General features: G+C 41.2%; 1 protein-coding gene across 1 annotated transcript in view; it reads left to right on the top strand.

Moving 5' to 3' along the window:
* Nucleotides 1-331: 331 nt before the first annotated feature.
* SLC17A1 (solute carrier family 17 member 1) overlaps nucleotides 332-20,462 on the top strand; it is a 63,997-nt gene continuing 43,866 nt past the window's right edge. The window contains exons 1-6 of the mRNA XM_059077197.1: nucleotides 332-465; nucleotides 4,573-4,634; nucleotides 5,273-5,320; nucleotides 5,854-5,972; nucleotides 6,261-6,363; nucleotides 6,469-6,618. Coding sequence (XP_058933180.1) covers nucleotides 332-465; nucleotides 4,573-4,634; nucleotides 5,273-5,320; nucleotides 5,854-5,972; nucleotides 6,261-6,363; nucleotides 6,469-6,618 — 616 coding nt within the window. The remainder of the gene's footprint in view (nucleotides 466-4,572; nucleotides 4,635-5,272; nucleotides 5,321-5,853; nucleotides 5,973-6,260; nucleotides 6,364-6,468; nucleotides 6,619-20,462) is intronic.

A 20,462-nucleotide genomic window follows, 5' to 3' on the forward strand; every position in this document is an offset into this window, starting at 1 on the left:
GAAAAAACACAAAAACAACAAAGGGAAGAAAGTACTAAGCTGCATTTAATTATACTATTCTCTTTCTTTTTTTAACCTTTTCAAAAGAGAACTAAAGTCATCGAAGACACAGTAAAGCAAAGTAAAAACCACACGCAAATGTCTGAACTAGAGAACGCATCTGAGGTTTTGAGGAGATACACCTGAGGAGAAAGGTCGAGAATCACACGTTGACAGAGAAGCAGGCAGAACTGCAGAGGGGGTTCAGATTCCGAGTACTCAAGGCACACTTCTCTGAAAATTTCCCCAAAGGCCACTTGCCAAGAAGCTTTCTCATTCAACTTCTAGTTTGATGAATTTCACTAATGATTACCGAGTCAAGCACCAGGTGGCAAAGCATCTTCAGCTGCCTGCTGGCAAAACTGTGGAGGGAGAGAGCGTGAAGGAAGAGCAGGTACTAAGTCGAAGTCCTTCCTCAGACACTAAGTAAGTCACTTATCTTGGTGTTGCTACAAAAGCTCTCAATGGGTCCTTTCTGTGTAACAATTGGCAATTTTTGTATACCCCTCAAGTCGCAGGTTTTCTCATATTGAGTTTTTTTAAAAAGTGAATGAAGATGTAAAAGCCTTATCTCCGTAACAAGGCGGAGAGGAAAGGTAGAAGCAGGAAGCTGAAGTTTTGTGCCCGATCAGCCATAAGCTTTGAGAAAATGCCAACTGTGGAAGACATTTCCAAGAAACAGGCGCTCTAGTGAAATGTTTAAAGGCTGAGTTTTGGGAGTTTAATTTGGGGGCTTGTGAGCAAATATCAACTCTTTCATTTGCCAACGGGATGAGCTGGCTGCAAAGGGTCAGTAATAGCTCCATCTGGGATTGATGTAAACTGCCTGGGTTAGTGGGTAATAACAGTAGCTATCATAATTTCTGTTGTAGCAACAGCTGGTGGGAGAAGAGCTGCAGAGTGGTTGTGAAGGAACACTTCAGATAAGAAAGCCTTGGCAATCACAGCGCCATCTCTTACATGAAGATTCAGTGCCCCCATGAAGGTTGTGCAGGGCTTTTCTCCTGGGCAGATTCACAGCAGCAACAGGACTATTGCCAGTGTCCTGAGGTACTCCATCCTTTTGTAATCAAGTTCATTGCCTTAGTTTCCCACCCAGATCAATTAGGGTCCAGGGCTTTGACACAAGACAGGGCTGGGGGTGACTCTAGTCTAAGACAGCATCTAGAAGAATGTTGAGTCGGAACCAGCGAGATGGTGTGAAATTTAACCAAACTAAAATGGCTGGGGATAGAAGAAGAAATGTCGAGATGAGGCAATGGAACAGTCACCAGGGCCACCAGAAAATGGTAGGTGGGCTGAAGACAGTGGGAAGGAGGTGATCAGGGAGAGTCCTCAAGGCAGAGATGTAGAAGTTACAACTTTTTGATGGCACTTGTGCCCTCACAGATGTATAGGGGGGCTACTATGGGTTGCATACCCCCAGCCTTTAAACCCAGTGGTCTCTGCAGGAAGGTAAACCTCAGTATAATTCCTTGTGAACACTGCTTCGAACCAGAAACATCTCAGGATGCCATATAGTCTCTGACTCAGGCAACCAGCAGCATTTTCTGGACCAATAATGGAAAATAAGGTAGCTGTTAAAAAATACGTGTGCATGTGTGTGTGTATACACACACATATACAAAACATATATAATATATAAATATATATATATATATATATGTAGTTTCTTTTGTATAGTCCTATGCCTTGGAGGCTAGCGGGAGTGGAATTGTATTACCCTTGCAACCTCACTGCCGGGGCATCCAGCCAGAAAACTTTCCTGAGGTCACCAAGAAAGGTCACATTGCTTAGCAGTGTGTGAAAAAAGCCCATGTTGTACCTTGTGCATATGACAGCGTGCAAGAGGAAGTAAGCCCACTTGGAAGCATATCATGTGTTGATTTATTCATTTGTCAACACATCGGGTGTTGGTTGCATATGACAGCACATTATTTGACAGGACATTATTTCAGCATGGCCATTGTAGAATTTGTGATTTCATGAGAACTGTTCATCCTCTTCCTTGGCTCTAGATGAACCCACAGGTGTGAGGTCAATAGTGCAAATGGGTGTGTGTGTGTGTGCTGATCTCCAGAACAACCCAGTATTTGCAGCAACCTCTCTGAGTCAGAGTTTTTCAAGAAAAGGGAACTGATTTTTCTTGAGTAATAACAGTAGTAAACATTTCCTAAAAGTTGCAGAATGGTTAATTTGCTTGTCCAGGGTCACAGCACTGAGTAGCAGAACTGAGATTCAGTCTCAGGCAGTCTGACTGAAGAGTGTGTGCCTGAAACTTCTACGCTAAACTGCCCCTTAGAAGTATATTTTACTTGGATCAGGAATAGCTACTAGCTATCAAAAAATTATAAAATTTAATATAAAATATTTTATTAAATCTTCACAACCTTATGGATTAAGAAATTATTTCCATCTCCTCACAGGGAAGAGATTGAAGGGCCAGAAGGTTAAATGGCTTCCTCAAATGCTATTTGTGTTAGGGGCAAGAATTTTACAGCAGCCAAAATTCCATTGTATAGATTGATATAAATGTTAATCAAGACTGATATTTCTGTTGTTCTTCAAATACTTCGTTGATGTTGCACTGAGCACTTCATCATTTTATCCTGCTGGGTTGCTATCAAAGACCATTAACCATGAGCTATAAGTTTCATCTGCTGGTCCCCATTAGCTCAAGTCTCACCCCAGAACTAAGTGTCCATCAACCTGCTGGTCCTTCTGCACACACATTCCATTAGTTGCTATTTCACCACCAGAGTAAACTCTGAATCAGAGAGCAGGAAGGCCACATAAGGGTAGGTCAGCCATCGAGGTCTGACTTAACCTCACAGAGGAGGTCTCTTCTCAGAAACTAGGTCTTAGAATTGCTCCAGTCAAGGGCAAGAGAGTCTTACCTTTCTTCTCTTCGTATGTGCTCACCTTTATCGTTTCTGAATTCTTCAATTTGGGTCATTTGGACAGAAGTGACCAGTGTCCTCCATAAAGGCTTCAGCCATCTGGCCTCCCCATTTGAGCACATATATGACCAGAGATATGCTGACTGAGGATGGATTTTTGTTTGTATTCTGTATCCTTGCCTTCAGCCTATACACTCTGATCTCCCTTCTCATCGTTCTGTGTGCAAACAATTCATTACCAGGCATACACACAGCCTCTAGTACAACATCTTTCTTATAGTAGTTTTAACGTGAATTTTTAAGTAGGCATAATTTACAGGATACAAGGAGTGAGCTTTTAAGTGTAAAACTACTGAGCTACTTTATTAATATCACAAGTTTACAGGTGATATTCAAAAAATTATGGCATGTATTGTGAAACTTTTGTTTCCCCAGGCAACACCAACCTGGGGCGGAAGTGGGGGGAAATGATTCACACTTACAGGGGAAAGATTGCACTGATCTGACTCCAGCCACACCCTGCTCCTACCAAGACTTCACCCTCCAATAAAGCTCAAATCTTTCTAAGAATCCCAATGAGGGACTTATTATCATGAGTTTTGTATTATCATTGCTATGTCAATATTTGGTGTCCAACCAACAAGAAATTTAAAACCATTGCCAATATGCTCATTTGATTCACTCCTTTTCATTATTTGTAAATTCCATTACACACATGAGTAGTCATCGTGGATGATATAATAAGTATCCCAGGAAGCTGTTCCTATACCAGATTAGCTAGCAGTAATTTAACTCTATCCGTTTTTGACCCAAACCACATAAATGTAGCCTAATTTTTAGCCCGAATTAAGTATATTCCCATTTAAGCTTTGCCTTAGCAATATTAAACCATTCCCTCCATTGCTTCATCACCCATCACTAGGGGGAGTCCAGCAGAATGGTGATGGATAGTGGCCTTACACAATTGTGGTTAAAACTGGTTAAAATTTTCAAACACCTAAGACGACGTGAACACATTTCTAGTGCCCTGCCCCCCTCCACCGGGAGGTTGGAAACAGCCCATGCAAATGACAGGTTCTTAATCTTGTCACTGAGAGTACTATATGGATATGACTGAGTGCTGAAGGCCCTGACATGGCTGTGCCATGCTTCTTTGAGTCTTCAAAGTAAGCACATAATGAATATCTAGTAAACTGAACTGAAGCACCCGTGTGCGGCCAGGCCATTCGGGATGGCTGTTCTCTTGCTCTCTGTACATCTCCTGCTCGACCTACACCGGCTTCACCTCCACCCTACTTACAGGAACGTGCTTTCCCCCTGCCCCTTAGGCCAGAATGGCTTCACCTGCTAGTTTATGAAAGGGAAACAGCTGTCCTCAAGATGGTCGTTAACCTGAGGGGCTGTGAGGGACATGCCCCAGCTGCTGGTTTCCCTGGTAACTGATGAGCCAACCTGACATCATTCCCCCTATAAATGGTAGCCTCGCCACACCCACCCCCTCCATGGTGAAGGCTGCTGCCATGTCCTGCAGGCTGACTGCTGCACACAGTGGGGTGCTGCTCCAGGACCTGGCTTCAGACATGTAAGATCCCCTGTCCGATAAGCCACTGATGTCTCTGTCGCTGTCTCCAAGCTATTTCTTCGGTCTTGAGGCTGGGCAACTACAAGGCTTGCGGGCCTGCGGGGTGCAGACTGGTGAGTCAGCCAGAAGGCCAGGGAAACTCCTGTGAGCGCCACGATATTGGGAGATAAGGACAAGGAATGGAAAGTTGCGAGGAAATATGTGGCTGTCCACTCGCATGTGGGGGCCTGTAGCAGCTGTCAGCCGTGAGAGGTATCTTGCTCTTTCCATTATATTGACGATATCCTGTTAACCTCTGAGTCCCTTTCTAGTTTAGAAGTAGCAGCCCTGTGCTAGTGACTCATCTGATTGCACGGAGATGGCGGGTGAATAAGCCACTGTTTGGGGTCTAGAAGAGCTGTGTGTGAACTATAGGACCCCCATGGACATCAATAGTGACCAAGGGATCCACGCTGTCGGCCGTGAAGTTCAGGAATGGGCCTAAAAGAAGGACACGCACCGGCATCTCCCCCCCCCCCGCCCGCCACAACGCCACTGCTGCTGGGCGGTGAATGAGCTGCTGCAACAGCAACTGAGACGGGAAACCCGCTCCTTCAACGTGTGGACACGTCCCAGGAGCCATCGTCCCCGTGCTGACGCCATGTTAACCCAGAGGCCGCTAGTCTACGCCATTCAGGTTCAACTCTTAACCACCGAAGGACCGATGCCAACTGCTGGCCAGGGCGGTAACTCACTTGTGCCCTCGCCACAGGCTCTACCCCCAGGGGAACACATTATGACACGGCCCTGGGACTGGCAGGTAAGTCTCTGTGGTTTGGGTTTGCTGCCTCATGGGGCAGAGGATTCGAAGGGGACTTAAGGGGTTTCACCTGTCTCCACCCAGCCCCACCTAAGAGGACTAAGGTAATTAATCCGGGCCCCTCCTGGAGAAGGGCACCGTTACACTAAGCCTGCAGTCTGTCATTCGGCCTCTCCAGTGTTCGGCACTGGCTGTGGGGACTGAGGGTAGACAGGCCGTGGGGTCCTGCAGGCCGGGACAGGAACCACGGGCGGGGCTGCTGGGGTCTCAGAACGCTGCTACTGCTTGTATTTTGCTCAGCGGTCATCATCTTCCCCGTACCGTGCCTGTTACACACCTTGCACGTCAGCCCGAGTCTGACTAGAGGGAATCTGTTCACAGACTGGGCGCCAACAGTGGCCTCCCTGTGAAATGAGTCTGACGGCTGGCTCTACAGGAAGATGCCCTCATGGTCCTCCTCGGGCCTCCCCGTGACCCGATAAGCACCTGACTCCATGAGTTTGCCCACCTCTCGGCCTCCTGATACTCTTCAGCTGCTGTTGTCTGTATTGCATTTGTGGTAGCTGGTTGCAGTTCGCCTCTATACCTGACGCCTCGGACCCCTGTCTCCTCCAAGTCTGAGGGGACAACTCGGAAGGCGGGGGGCGAGATTGTAAGGGTCATGCGGGGTGTATAGGGGTGGAGTGTATGGTCAGGTCGCTCAAGATGGCTGCTCTCTTGCTCTCTGCCCATCCCCTGTTCGACCAGTGCCTGCTTCACCTACACCCTACTCACATGACTAAGCTTCCTACATACTTGCCCCGGCCCCAGCTAATGATTGTTCTAGCTTTAAATCAGGACATCTGCATCATAATAGCTTATCAAAGGGGCCGTGAGGGGCGTGCCCCTTTGCTGGTTTTCCTGGTAACCAATGAACCAACCTGACGTCAATTCCCCACAGGAACGTGCTTTCCCCCTGCCCCTTAGGCCAGAATGGCTCCTCCACCTGCTAGTTTATGAAAGGGAAACATCGGCCCTTGCGATGGCTGTGAACCTGAGGGGTTGTGAGGAAAGTGCCCCCACTCCTGGTTTCCCTTGGTAGCTGATGAGCCAACGTGATGTCAAATCCCCCTATAAATGGTAACCTCCCCCTCCCCTCCCCCCCGCAGTGAAGACTGCTCTCACTTCCTGCCCGCCTTCCACCCCACATGGTGCCGCCCCAGGACCCCGCTTCAAACATGTAACATCTCCTACCCATTACACCATTGATGTCTCTGTCACTGACTCCAGGCTCTTTCCTCCGTCTCGAGGATGGCCAAGTACAGGGCTTGCAGGCCTGAGGGGTGCAGCCCCACCAGTGTCTTCCAAATGTCCTATTCCACTTCATCATATGAGTTTCCAAGCAGAACTACCTTGTCCACTATGTCTTAAAGAAGTTTTGATAAAATTGCTCCTTTAGTTTTTATCTGCAAACCCATCGGAACCCTCTTCCCTCAAAGTCTGAGAGGCTGAACCACACTCACTTTTTCTCTCCCAGTAATTGCCTCTCTTTATTTCCTATGCAATTGTTACTGAGTCAGCACTATTGAAATTGTGTGCCTGCCTTCATCATCCCTTTGGGTAAGGTGTTTTCCCAATTTTCCTCATTCCCAGGGAGTCTTCAGTCACTTATGGAGAAGTTCCTAATGGATTCCTCCATAAACCAAGCATATCTGGATTTTACTGATTATTATCAATAAAAAAGCTTAGGTTCATCCTAAGACAATCTCTACCTTAGCTGTATGTGTGCTTAAAAAAAAAAAAAAAAATCAATGTAGAGGTTCTTTCCCATCAAAAATTAAGAAGTCTTGGGCTTCCCTGGTGGCGCAGTGGTTGAGAGTCCGCCTGCGATGCAGGGCGCACGGGTTCGCGCCCCGGTCCGGGAAGATCCCGCGTGCCGCGGAGCGGCTGGGCCCGTGGGCCATGGCCGCTGAGCTTGCACGTCCGGAGCCTGTGCTCCACAGCAGGAGAGGCCGCAGCAGTGAGAGGCCCGCACACCGAAAAAAAAAAAAAAAAAAAAAATTAAGAGGTCTTTCAATTAGTCAGTAACTGCAGTACACATTCTCAGTTCCCTTTGCCAGAACTACATACCATTTTGCAGTGAGCTTTCATTCCCAACACCTGACACCTATTTGCCTTATTGGGTTATAGGAGCCTGTTTTGCCTGCCAGCATGAATGTGCCTGGGAATTTATGTCCTCCTGGGAACAGGAGGCCAATAATTTATCTCCACAGAGATATAAATACTCCAGCTCCCTTGCTCCTACTGGGGACATCTCTGAGGCAAAACCTACACTGTCTCCCACACTCCTAAGAATTGATCTGGACCTTACTCGATATCGCTTCTATATCTTCTCTTCTCTGCCAGTTTTTCCTAGGAATGTGTCCTAACAGATCATTTTCACAGGAATCCTCATTTCAGGATCTGGTTCTTGAGAATTTGATCTAAGACAGTTGTTTCTGCAAGGGAACCTAAGATGCAGACTCTCAGGATAGATTTCTGGGGTTAAATCACTCACAGGTCAGATGGCACAAGGACCCTCTTGCTGTTAGTAAGAGCAGTGGTAATAATCCTTGCCTACTGTAGCAGTATGATTATTAAGACCCTCTCCTGTGGAACACTGGGATGGGAAATACTGGTGAAAGGACATGCACTGGCTTGGTTAATACTTCTAGTGTTGAGAGATATGGGGAAATAACAATTATTACAACTTCGAAGTTGGCTCTTTGTTGGTCAGTACCACTGAGGGACTCAAGCAGGAGAATTACATCAGAGCATGATATGAAAGTCAGAAAATCTCACTGGCAGCACTTAAAGATACCACGATCTCCAATAGCCAGAAGGAAGACCTGTTCTGAAGATCAGACTTAGGATTTGATGGTCAGACTAGCAGAAACACAAAGAAGACTAGATTAAAAGGCCCCAAAATTATCTTATACTAAAGACAAGTTTTGAGTAAACCTGAAACATCCTGCAGGAATGGCCACACCTGGTGCTGGCAGATAACAGCCTCTTTGTCTGAAGATCACAAAGAAAGCACAGTTGATACAGATGCCTTGCAAGGAAAAGCTTACTTCGTCAGTTTCTGTTATAGTTTCCTCTAATATCTGACAAGTAATAAACCTAATACTAGACAAATAACTAGGTCAGGTCTTAGTATGTCCTAACTGGTATAGTACTGGTCCCAGTAAGAGAGGGAAGGGATTTTTCACCAATAAAGTGTCAGGAATAATGAGAGTGTGTCTGGAATATGGGACCAGGGTTTTGGGGCAGAATGTAAGACTGGATAAGGGAGACTTTGTCAATATGGGGATACAGTGCTGTGACTCGGGACTTAATGTTATATAAGCCTAAATGGGATGCCTGAAATGGTCCACTCATGGAAAATTAGTAACTCAAAAGCAATACTGCATGCCAGGTGGAATGGCAGAGAGTAATGTCATTTTAAAAGATTTATAGGATGCTAGGATGATGGCCTCTATCATATTCCCATTCAACTCACCATTTTGTGGCCCCAGCAAAAATGGATTGTAACAGAAGATGAAGGATTACCATAGACTTAATCCAATGGTAGTCTTAATTGTGTATGTTGTGCCAGATGGCATATTTTTAATAGAACAACTTTATTTTCACCATGTATGGAAGTCCTAGTTCCCAGAAGAGAGGAATGCTTCCAGGAAAGGGCTTAGTAAGGCTTCCAAAAAGCCTAAAACTATGAATGCTGACTCGTCATGTTGGGATCCTCTTGCTGGTAGACCGAGAGTGAGTGAAAGAAAGAAGTCGCCATACTGGCCAGGAGTATTTAACCCTGATCATTATGAGATGGTTGGTTGCTACCACATAATAGGGACAGGGACAAGTGTTTCCAGAGCTTAGGGAATCCCACGTCCATTTTAACTATGAAAAGGTAATTACAACACCTACATCAAAGTTATGGCATCAAACCTTCAGAGATGAATTATTGGGTTACCCCACTCTGCAGGCAACCCAAAGCAGCAAAAGTGCTGACCAAGAGAGGAGACCTGTAATGGGTAGATGGAGAAAGATCATGAATATCAGTTAAGTCCTTGGGGCTGATTACAGCAGCAGGGGTGTAAATGTTTCATTAATCTTTTCTTCCTGAAGAATCAGTACTATGAACTTAATGTGAAGAGAGAATGGAACTGAAGAGTGTGAAGGATAACAGAAGCTGTTGGTGCTCTGCCCTTATCTCCTGGGGTCCTTTATATTTTGGAGCACACAAATTCCTCTTGTGCTTTCACTGGCAACAGCCAGCACACCCATCACTTGGTTTGAGGCCTGTCCTTGGGCTGCTGGAACCTACTTGATCTGTGCTCACTGAAAGGTAAAATTGGGGACTCAGGAATCCCAGAGGCAGCCCTTAGCCAGGGATTAATGGGTACTGGCATATACATACTCCAACTTCTTTAGCTTTGGTTAGGAAAACTCTGAGGTATGGTCAAGGCTGTGCCCACTGCTCCCTTGCAGAATGAACCCCAAATTACCTTCCTCCAGATTTAGCTTGTTACCGCACACTTGTTTGCTCTCCTTTATTCTTCTGCCCACTTCCCTCCTTCCCTGCTGTTTTCATTGTTTTTCTGAAAATACTGCCTATTAAATCACTTTTACAGGAATCTTAATGTCAAGATCTGCTTCTAGGAGAGACGACAAATTTATTTTGGTAATAATATTAGTGTTATTTTGATGTTAATTTGGGTATACTATAATAAAGCAAGAAAAGTAATTATATTAACTAAGATGTTCAACATAAGGGGACAATGCAAGAGTATAAAATTAACGAACTTTAAAAGAAATCACTCTAACATTCTATTTGAATTGGAAATATTAGAATTTATGATTTTTCTTTTAAAAACTGTTTCCAAATTCTTCCACTGAAAAGACCTAGATGCAATAAGCACCCCAGTGCCCAGTGTGTGGTCTCCAAATGTTATTTCTTTCTGAAAGGAACCAGCATTCCTTAAAGTCCAGGTCTGGGAAGAGAAAATAGTTGGGGACCCTAGAATGTAATTTGTGCTAGAAAATAAGGAAGCTAACCAAGATCAATAGGGTCATGTCATAATGACATAGAAGCCAACTTGAAGGGACTCTTGCTGGCCAAAGAGGAGACAATCTGAGAATCAAAATAGAGTAAGGACTGTGATGGATTAAAACACATCAAATTCCATGAGGTCATAATTTTACTTGGTCATCTTTGCTAAGGCACTAAATTATTATTCTGGAATTTTATAAAGTATTTATCCTGACTTTCCTATTAAATCTGTATTTAAGGGTAACCACATATTTGATTAGGTATATTTCCTGTTTTGTAGAAAATTCCAGCTCATAAGTGAAGGCATGATAGAATTACAAAATCACCATTTTGCAACTTCTAATGAAATAACAGTTCTAGGTAACATTAACAACAGCTAAAATCACAGGTGAAAGGTTAAGTACTTTATTAGTGGATAAGTCAGAGAATATCTGAACCCCCTGATCAGTCTTACTAAAAGTGAGACAACCTGCTATGGTGAAAACATCCAGCACCCCTACGAAGTATTCTTGTCCTGAATCTAACCAAGTCTCTCTATATACTTAGTAGTTCCCAGGATGTAAGGGGATAAAGAAATATATCAAATGACAGAGGAAGCAATCAGCCAAATCAATTACAAGAGTCATTCTGCAAATGACTCTTGTATTGTTGTTTTAAATAACAGCAAGTAGAAAATAGGGGGAGGAATTGTTGAGAAATTAAAAGAGAGCTGAGAGCCATAACAATTAACTGTCATGTGTGCGTCTTGTTTGGATCTTCATTAAATAAATCAAGTATAAATGGATAACCTTGAAGCAATTTGGAAAATTTTCATAATGACTGGATATTAGATGATATTAAGGAGTTATTGTTTATTTATTAGATGTGCTGATGGCATGTTATGTTTTCAAAAGTCCTGATGAACTATGTAGTTATGTTGTACTTTTTGCAGGAGAAATGATGTGATATAATACAGAAAACAACCTTTGGGTATATGGAAACTCGAATGGCCAATTATTGAAAATTGTGGAAACTGTAATGGGTACATGGTTATATTAGACCGGTCTACTATTTTTTTATGTTTGAAACTTTCCATAATAAAATGTTAAACTTAAAAACTTAATAAGGAAAACACAGAAGCCAGATGTAGAATCCAGAAGTAATTTCAAAGGGTATGACAGAGCAGTGTAAAGCTTTGGGGCCAGCAAATAGAATGATGGTTCCCCCCTGGGTAATCAGTACCTAGAACTGGGGATATTGACACCAGATAGGAAGGTTGTTTGCTTAAAACATGGACATTAAACAGCTGCTGACCTGGGACTTTCAATCAATAAAAGGGCCCCTTCCCAGAAAATGTCAGAAATTGCCAGCCTTCGTGTCAGACAGGACAAACAGCACAAACATCCTGGAACAGCCAGATGAAAATCAGCAGAACCTAGACTTCAGAAAAAGAAAAAAAAATCCAGCTGTATATGACAAGACATCAAAGTCTCTTGGGCAAATGAGTTAAGGTTTTCAACATTTTAAAAAACTTTTTATTGGAGTATAGTTGATTTACAATGTTGTGTTATTTTCAGGTGTACAACAAAGTGAATCAGTTATACATATACATATATCCACTTTTTTTAGATTCTTTTCCCATACAGTTCATTACAGAGTATTGAGTAGAGTTCCCCGTGCTATACAGTAGGTCCTTATTAGTTATCTGTGTTCTATATAGTAGCGAGTATATGTCAATCCCAATCTCCCAATTTATCCCTCGGCCCCTTACCCCCGGGTAACCATAAATTTGTTTTCTACATCTGTGACTCTACTTCTGTTTCAACATTTCTTTAGAGAGAAAACAACTTGTTTAATTTATAGAACATCTTCTATGTGCCAAACATTTATTGGGCACTTTAAAAGCACAATAAAACAATTTTAAATGCTTAAGTATGTAAGAAACTATAGTGCAAAATTTTTTATTTAAGGGTTTAGATGTCCCTACCTGCTCAGTAGTTTGCCTTCAAAGAGTTGCAAGGTAAAATGCTCCCAAGTACTGCTATAGATAGGAGGCTGAACCAGCAGAACTTACAGTCAATGCAGGAGAAGCCACAAGGGAATTCATACTCTTCAGAGGACACACCTCAATAAAATGTACCTCATTCTGAGTAGCTTGAATATCAAACAGATGTGACCTTTGGAAGAGATGAGGAAAGGAGTGTGGGGGGAGGAGGGGTGAGACGGAGGGAGAGGAAGGGAAGAGGAAAGAGAGGAGAGGCAGAAGGGAAAGGAGGGAAGGAGGAAGGGTGGGAAGGAGGGAGGGAAGAAGGGGGAAAAGCCAATAGGTCATTTATAAGGCATTTAGAAAGCCATAGCATGCCTGTCAAAATAGTACTGGACACACAGATCCATCCTCAATAGAAAAATCCTGGAAACTCTTATGGGGCAGGCAGGTTCTACTTCCTGGTAGGGACAGAGACTGGTGGTGTCTGTCTGTCATGGTCATGAAATTACTGACAGATTTCTAGGAGGTTTCTGGCCCATTGGATGACTTTAAGACTTGCACTCCTCCCCTGAAGATTCAAGGCAAGAATGTAAGTGAAGTTAAAAATTAAGTTTTCAACTTTGATCTAGGGAGATCAAAAGATATGGTGAAGAATTTAAATGGCTGAAATTAGCAAATCCAGTAATTCAGTATTTTTAAAAGTTGAGAGAAAAGTCTTCACAGGGGAAGAAGGAATCGCTTTTCTGTTCTGAATCAGGTTAGTGACTGTATGCTTATCTGCTATTCATTAAATGAAATTTACAATTAATTAATTCCCCAGAAGGATTAATCAGGAGGGCTCCTTTGTTAGAGATCTGATCAAAGGTATTTAGCAATCTGGGGAAATCTGGGGGGAAAATATGTATTTTCACAAGTTTTTCACAAGGGAAAGAAAAATTCATAGGGATGAATGTGAGCTGGACAGTTATGTGGATAGACAAGGAAAGAGAAGTGTGTATTGTGTGGTGGATGGTGCTTGTGTATTTGTGAGTGGTGTGTATGTGGTGGAGAGTACATGTGTGTTCGTGAGGTATGTGATGGTGGTGGTGGTGTCTGTGTGTACTGACAAAAACAGCAGCCAGACATTCCAATGTGTAATAATGGTAGTTGACAAACTGCTCATTTAAATACACTTTGCAAATCCAATCTTAGGAATTTTAAGTGTCTTTTGAGCATCTGATGTCGTATATGCTGATATGGTCAAAACTGTTTGATTCACCCACTTTTCTGGGCTTCCTACCAGCAAAGGCAGACCTGGCAGCAGGAGTTGTTTTGTCTAATGTGGTAGGGAGAATAATTTGCCTCTCCTTACAAGGGCGCTATTAAAAAGCAGATCTTAAACTCTATGAAGATATAAGAAAAATAAAGGAATTTATTTGACCTTTAATTCCTTTTCTGACATCTTTCTTTTTGTACATCCAAGTTTCTGACGTTTAGCAATCTCCTCCTGTCTGAGAAACTTCTTTTCATATTCCCTGCAGGGTAGGTTTCCTGGCAATAAATTCCCTCAGGATTTTTGTATTTCATAGTCTTTATTTCTCTTTCACTTTTTAAAAAATTCATTCACATCCTTGCATGTAGCTCAAGTTTCTTTTCTTTTTTTTTTTTTAACATCTTTATTGGAGTATAATTGCTTTACAGTGTTGTGTTAGTTTCTGCTGTATAACAAAGTGAATCAGCTATACGTATATATATATCCCCATATCCCCTCCCTCTCGCGTCTCCCTCCATCCCACCCTCCCTATCCCACCCCTCTAAGTGGTCACAAAGCACCGAGCTGATCTCCCTGTGCTATGCAACTTCTTCCCACTATCTATTTTACATTTGGTAGTGTATATATGTCCATGCCACTCTCTCACTTTGTCACAACTTACCCTTCCCCCTCCCCATATCCTCAAGTCCATTCTCTAGTAGGTCTGTGTCTTTATTCCCATCTTGCCCCTAGGTTCTTCATGACCATTTTTTTTTCTTAGATTCCATATATATATATATATATATATATATATATATATATGTGTGTGTGTGTGTGTGTGTGTTAGCATACAGTATTTGTTTTTCTCTCTCTGACTTACTTCACTCTGTATGACAGACTCTAGGTCCATCCACCTTACTACAAATAATTCAATTTCATTTCTTTTTATGGCTGAGTAATATTCCATTATATATATGTACCACATCTTCTTTCTCCATTCATCTGTCGATGGACACTTAGGTTGCTTCCATGCCCTGGCTATTGTAAATAGTGCTGCAATGAACATTGTGATACATGACTATTTTTGAATTATGGTTTTCTCAGGGCTTATACCCAGTAGTGGGATTGCTAGGTCGTATGGTAGTTCTATTTGTAGTTTTTTAAGGAACCTCCATACTGTTCTCCATAGTGGCTGTATCAATTTACATTCCCACCAACAGTGCAACAGGGTTCCCTTTTCTTCATAGTCTCTCCAGCATTTGTTGTTTGTAGATTTTTTGATGATGGCCATTCTGACCAGTGTGAGGTGATATCTCATTGCAGTTTTGATTTGCATTTCTCTAATGATTAGTGATATTGAGCATCCTTTCATGTGTTCGTTGACAATCTGTATATCTTCTTTGGAGAAATGTCTATGTAGGTATTCTGCCCATTTTTGGATTGGGTTGTTTGCTTTTTTGATATTGAGCTGCATGTGCTGCTTGTAAATTTTGGAGATTAATCCTTTGTCAGTTGCTTCATTTGCAACTATTTTCTCTCATTCTGAGGGTTGTCTTTTGTCTTGTTTATAGTTTCCTTTGCTGTGCAAAAGCTTTTGAGTTTCATTAGGTCCCATTTGTTTATTTTTGTTTTTATTTCCATTCCTCTAGGAGGTGGGTCAAAAAGTATCTTGCTGTGATTTGTCATAGAGTGTTCTGCCTATGTTTTCCTCTAAGAGTTTTATAATGTCTGGCCTTATATCTAGATCTCAAATCCATTTTGAGTTTATTTTTGTGTATGGTTTTAGGGAGTGTTCTAATTTCATTCTTTTACATGTGGCTGTCCAGTTTTCCCAGCACCACTTATTGAAGAGGCTCTCTTTCCTCCATTGTATATTCTTGCCTCCTTTATCAAAGATAAGGTGACCATATGTGCGTGGGTTTATCTCTGGGCTTTCTTTTTTTTTTGCAGTATGCGCACCTCTCACCGCCGTGGCTTCTCCCACTGCACAGGCTCCGGACGTGCAGGCCCAGTGGCCATGGCTCATGGGCCCAGCCGCTCCATGGCACGCTGGATCCTCCCAGACCTGGGCACGAACCCGTGTCCCCTGCATCAGCAGGTGGACCCTCAACCACTGCACCACCAGGGAATCCCCTATCTCTGGGCTTTCTATCCTGTTCCATTGATCTATATTTCTGTTTCTGTGCCAGTACCATACTATCTTGATTACTGTAGCTTTGTAGTATAGTCTGAAGTCTGGCAGCCTGATTCCTCAAGCTCTGTTTTTCTTTCTCAAGATTGCTTTGGCTATTCAGGGTCATTTGTATTTCCATACAAATTGTGAAATTTTTTGTTCTAGTTCTGTGACAAATGCCATTGGTAGTTTGATAGGGATTGCATTGAATCTGTAGATTGCTTTGGGTAGTATAGTCATTTTCACAGTGTTGATTCTTCCAATCCAAGAACATGGTATTATCTCTCCATCTCTTTGTATCATCTTTAATTTCTTTCATCAGTGTCTTATAGTTTTCTGTATACAGGTCTTTTGTCTCCCTAGGTAGGTTTATTCCTAGGTATTTTATTCTTTTTGTTGCAATGGTAAATGGGAGTGTTTTCTTAATTTCACTTTCAGATTTTTCATCATTAGTGTATACGAATGCAAGAGATTTCTGTGCATTAATTTTGTATCCTGCTACTTTACCAAATTCACTGATTAGCTCTAGTAGTTTTCTGGTAGCATCTTTAGGACTCTTTATGTATAGTATCATGTCATCTGCAAACAGTGACAGTTTTACTTCTTTTTCAGTTTTGAGGGATATCGTCACTGGGTTTAGAATTATAGTTTGGCAGGATCTGTTTGTTTTCTATAGTTTTCAGGTTTTCTGTATATTTAGTAATCAACAAATATATCATAAAAATGAAATGTGAAAGTAAGAATGTGATAGAGTTGAAAGGGTACTGGTATGACAAAGCAAATTTCCCTTGGATTAATGTTTTAAATCAGAGAGGAGTGCTAGATGGATTTTTCTCAGTTCCCTCCTGAGTTATGCTGACATCAGTGTGTTTTGCACTTGCAGTGGATAGAGAACAAACTCTTCAGCAAGAAGAGAAGCAACTGGAACACCCTTATGTAAATGGATAACCAGGTCCCTCCCAGGAAAGGTAGAAATTATTCTCTGTTCTGTCACATAGGTTTTCTCCTTCTCAAATGTGACACCATAGATTTCATGTGAGAGGCTTTTGTCCATAAAAGTATGTATGGGGTCTTAGAAATGTTCAGAAAAGGAGGTGAAAGAAAAGAAAAAAAAAGAGTCCTGCTATGGTTTTCCATTAGAAAAACCCTAAATAAAAGAATCCATGTACCTAGATTGTTCACACTTTGTTATTTTGATTCTCATACACTTGTCAGTTTATCACTTGGTGGAGAATATCAGAAAGAGGTGCACTATTTTGGTTTTATCTCAAGGAGAAAGAGATAGATCCATGGATGCAAGTGAGGCAGGATGAATGTTCTTGAGTCACTGCACCCTTGTATATCAACAGGTGGATATTTACAGAATATTTTTTTAGACTAACTGTTTATCTCAAGCAGGGCAGGGGAAAAACAATAAGGAATTACTGCTATCAGATTAGTGTTAGGTCCATGTCATGGGGGACAAAATTCTAGAAGAGAGGGTGGACAACAGATTGCATACTCTTTCAATTTATATAAATGTTAGTGGGCTATTAAATTTTATATTTCTTGTATCAATTTTAATATTTTTATATTCCTCTGAATTTGAATCTATATTCAAATTTATACATGAACATATAAAAGATTTAAACATGTATAAGATATAAGCATATATATATAATTGATTTTTGCCTTTATGCTTAACATTTCCTCCCTTTTAGGTTCTTTGGGTTTGTCCCTTTTTTCATTTTCCAAGTCTTTGAGTTCTCTCTTCTTTTCTGATAAATATGTTTAGGAGTGTACAATTTGCTCTAACTTTCCATGAGTTTGACATGTAGTATCTTACCGTTACTCAGTCCCAAGCACTTTAGAACACCCCTTGTGATTTATTTTTGATTTTTAGATTTTTAAATGTTTTATTGAAGTATAGTTGATTTACACTGTTGTGCTGATTTCTGCTGTAGAGCAAAGTGACTCAGTTATACACACATATATATTACACATAAATATACATATATATATTCTTTTTCTATATTATTTTCTAATTTCTTATGATTTCTTTAATTCAAGACTTATTTAGAAGTAAAACATGTTCTTCCTGGAGCAACGTAGAGGAAAACAAAACACAAAAGGGGACCCCTAACTGACCATGACAAGCCCTCCTCCATACATGGTGAGGATTAGGTTGTTTAGAAAGCTTTGGAGCAAGTCATCTTGGTGTATGTGTGTACATGCATGGTTTGAGATGTTTTTCAGATGGCCCAAGGCCAGTGAGTTTAAAATGAAAGGAAGGGCTCGGTAATGATTAAATTTCTTTTCTTCCTTCTGCTCAGTTCCAAGGTTAAAACAGGGCAAAAATTTTTGCCTGTCTCCCTGGAAAGTTAGGAGGCAGTGTATTTACCCTTCACTGACTCAGTAAGTCTTTGGCATCTAAACGTTTAGGGAAGGGGTCTCTTACTAGACCTTCCCACTGCCAGGGTTTTGGTATCTGACTCCTGTTGTCCACATTCCCTGGGAATCCAAAAAAAAACCTGAGATCAAATGTCTTCTGGGTAAAATCTGCCTTCAATGATCAGATTATGCCATGAAGACTGTCTTCACAAAATCTTTGGCCTAAATATCTCATCTTTCCTGCTAGGTCATCCACGCTTTCAATGAAATGTTATTTTAAATATATTTTATCTAATATTCTTATCTGTTTACAAAGGGAACCAGTCCAGAAAACTTATTTTCCAGACACTAATGTTTCTCTTTTCACTTAATATGTCTAAATAATATCCCACATTTGTACCTAGAGAGTTTCCTCATCATTTTTTAGAGTTGCATATGAATTTGGTATAAATATATTATAACTTATTTAACTAATTATTTATTTAATTTGTTTAAAATCTTTTACTGTTGTTACAAAAAATTCTTCAAAAATGGATAATGATATAAAATTCAATACAGTGAGATTACTGAAAAAATATTTATGCAACTAAATAAAATAGCCTCAAATATATAAAAGCAAAATTAACAGTACATTAAAAAGATACAAAAATCCTAATAAAATATTAGCAAAACAAATTGAAGAATTTATAAAAACATTTTTAAAAATCATGAACACTAAGTCCAGCTTAACCTAGGAAAGGAAGAATAGTTTTATATTAGAAAGTAGATAACTGTCATTCAACACAAATCAATTTAAAGAGGAAAACTCTATGATGATCTCAATAGATATACAAAAATATCTTTATGAAATTAACATTCATTCCCAATGAACACTATTAGGTAACTAGGAATATGTGATGGACAGCACTCTAACATGGCCCCTTTGCACTCTTGGGTGGAACCAAAGTACAAAGGACAAAGCAGAGAGCTCAGAGGACAGAGCCAAGAGCCACAGGGATTATCCCCAGGCCTTGAGAAAGATCCAACATTTGTCTAGCTGAACTTCAAAACTCTTATGGATCAATGACTCCTTTTTACTCTCCATTTTTACCTTTGGAACTAGAATGTCTGTATCAGTTATTCTGTGCCTGTCCCACCACCGTACAGTGAAAGTTTTGGGGGCATGTAACTTGTGTCCTTAGTTTCACAAGTCCACAGATACTGCACCAAGGGTGGTTTACTTTTAGAAGCCTCATCCACACCTGTTTTAGATGATTTGGATCATGAGATTTTGGAAATTTGAGCTAATGAGATTTTGATGAGGCTTTGGACTTGAGTTGATGCTATAATGAGATGAGACCCTTAGGAACCTTGGGAATGGGGTGAGTATGTTTTCCATACGGGATGAACATGGATCTTCTGGGACCAGATGGTGAACTGAAGTAGGTAGAATTCTAAGCCTGCCCACAAGATCCTGGTCCCTGGTATACATACACCTTCCTCCAGTTTTTTAAGCAAACACTAACCTAGGTGCTGCTTGAAGGGATTTTGCAGATCTAATCATGGTCACTAATCAGCTGATCTTAAAATACGGAAATTATCCAGGTAGGACTGATCTAATCATGAGAGCTCTTTAAATCTGTGTCTAGAGGTCAGAGAGCAGTTAGAGAGGTTCGATGCATGAGAGGGATTCAACATAAGAGAGATTCTACCTTGCTGGCTTTGGGGATGGAGGGGACCATGTAAGAAGGAATGTGCACAGCCTCTTAAAACTAACAGCTCTTAGCAGACAGCCAGCAGGAAAATGGCAACTTTTGTACTACAACCATGGAAAACTGAATTCTTCTAATAGACTGAATGAGCTTGGAAATAGATCCTTCCTTAGAACCCATCTTGGCTGATCCCTTGCTTTTAGCCTTTGAGACCAGGAGTGGAATATCCAACCACATCATGCTAAAACTTCTGACCTACAGAATTATGAGCTAATAATTGTGTGTTGTTTTAAGCCATTAAGTTTGTGAAATTTTTTTGCACAGGAATAGAAAACGAATACACTTCATAAAGCATATCTACAGCAGAAACTTCAACAAACATTATCCAAAATGTAGAAACATTAGAATCACTCTGTGTAAATCAGGAGCAATGGCATAAAACCAGGATGCTTGGTGCAATCAATAATACACTGGTGCTTCTGATCCAGTGAGACCATGAAATTAAAGACAGGAGGATAGGAAAAGAAGAAATAAAATCGTCATTATTTGCACACACCCTACATAGAAGACCTTCTCAAATTAGCAGATGAATTTTTAGAAACAATACTAACTTTGGCTAGCTAACTAGATATAACGTCAATAT

Source organism: Kogia breviceps, chromosome 10 (genome assembly GCF_026419965.1).
Source record: "Kogia breviceps isolate mKogBre1 chromosome 10, mKogBre1 haplotype 1, whole genome shotgun sequence".
Taxonomy (NCBI): Eukaryota; Metazoa; Chordata; class Mammalia; order Artiodactyla; family Physeteridae; genus Kogia; species Kogia breviceps.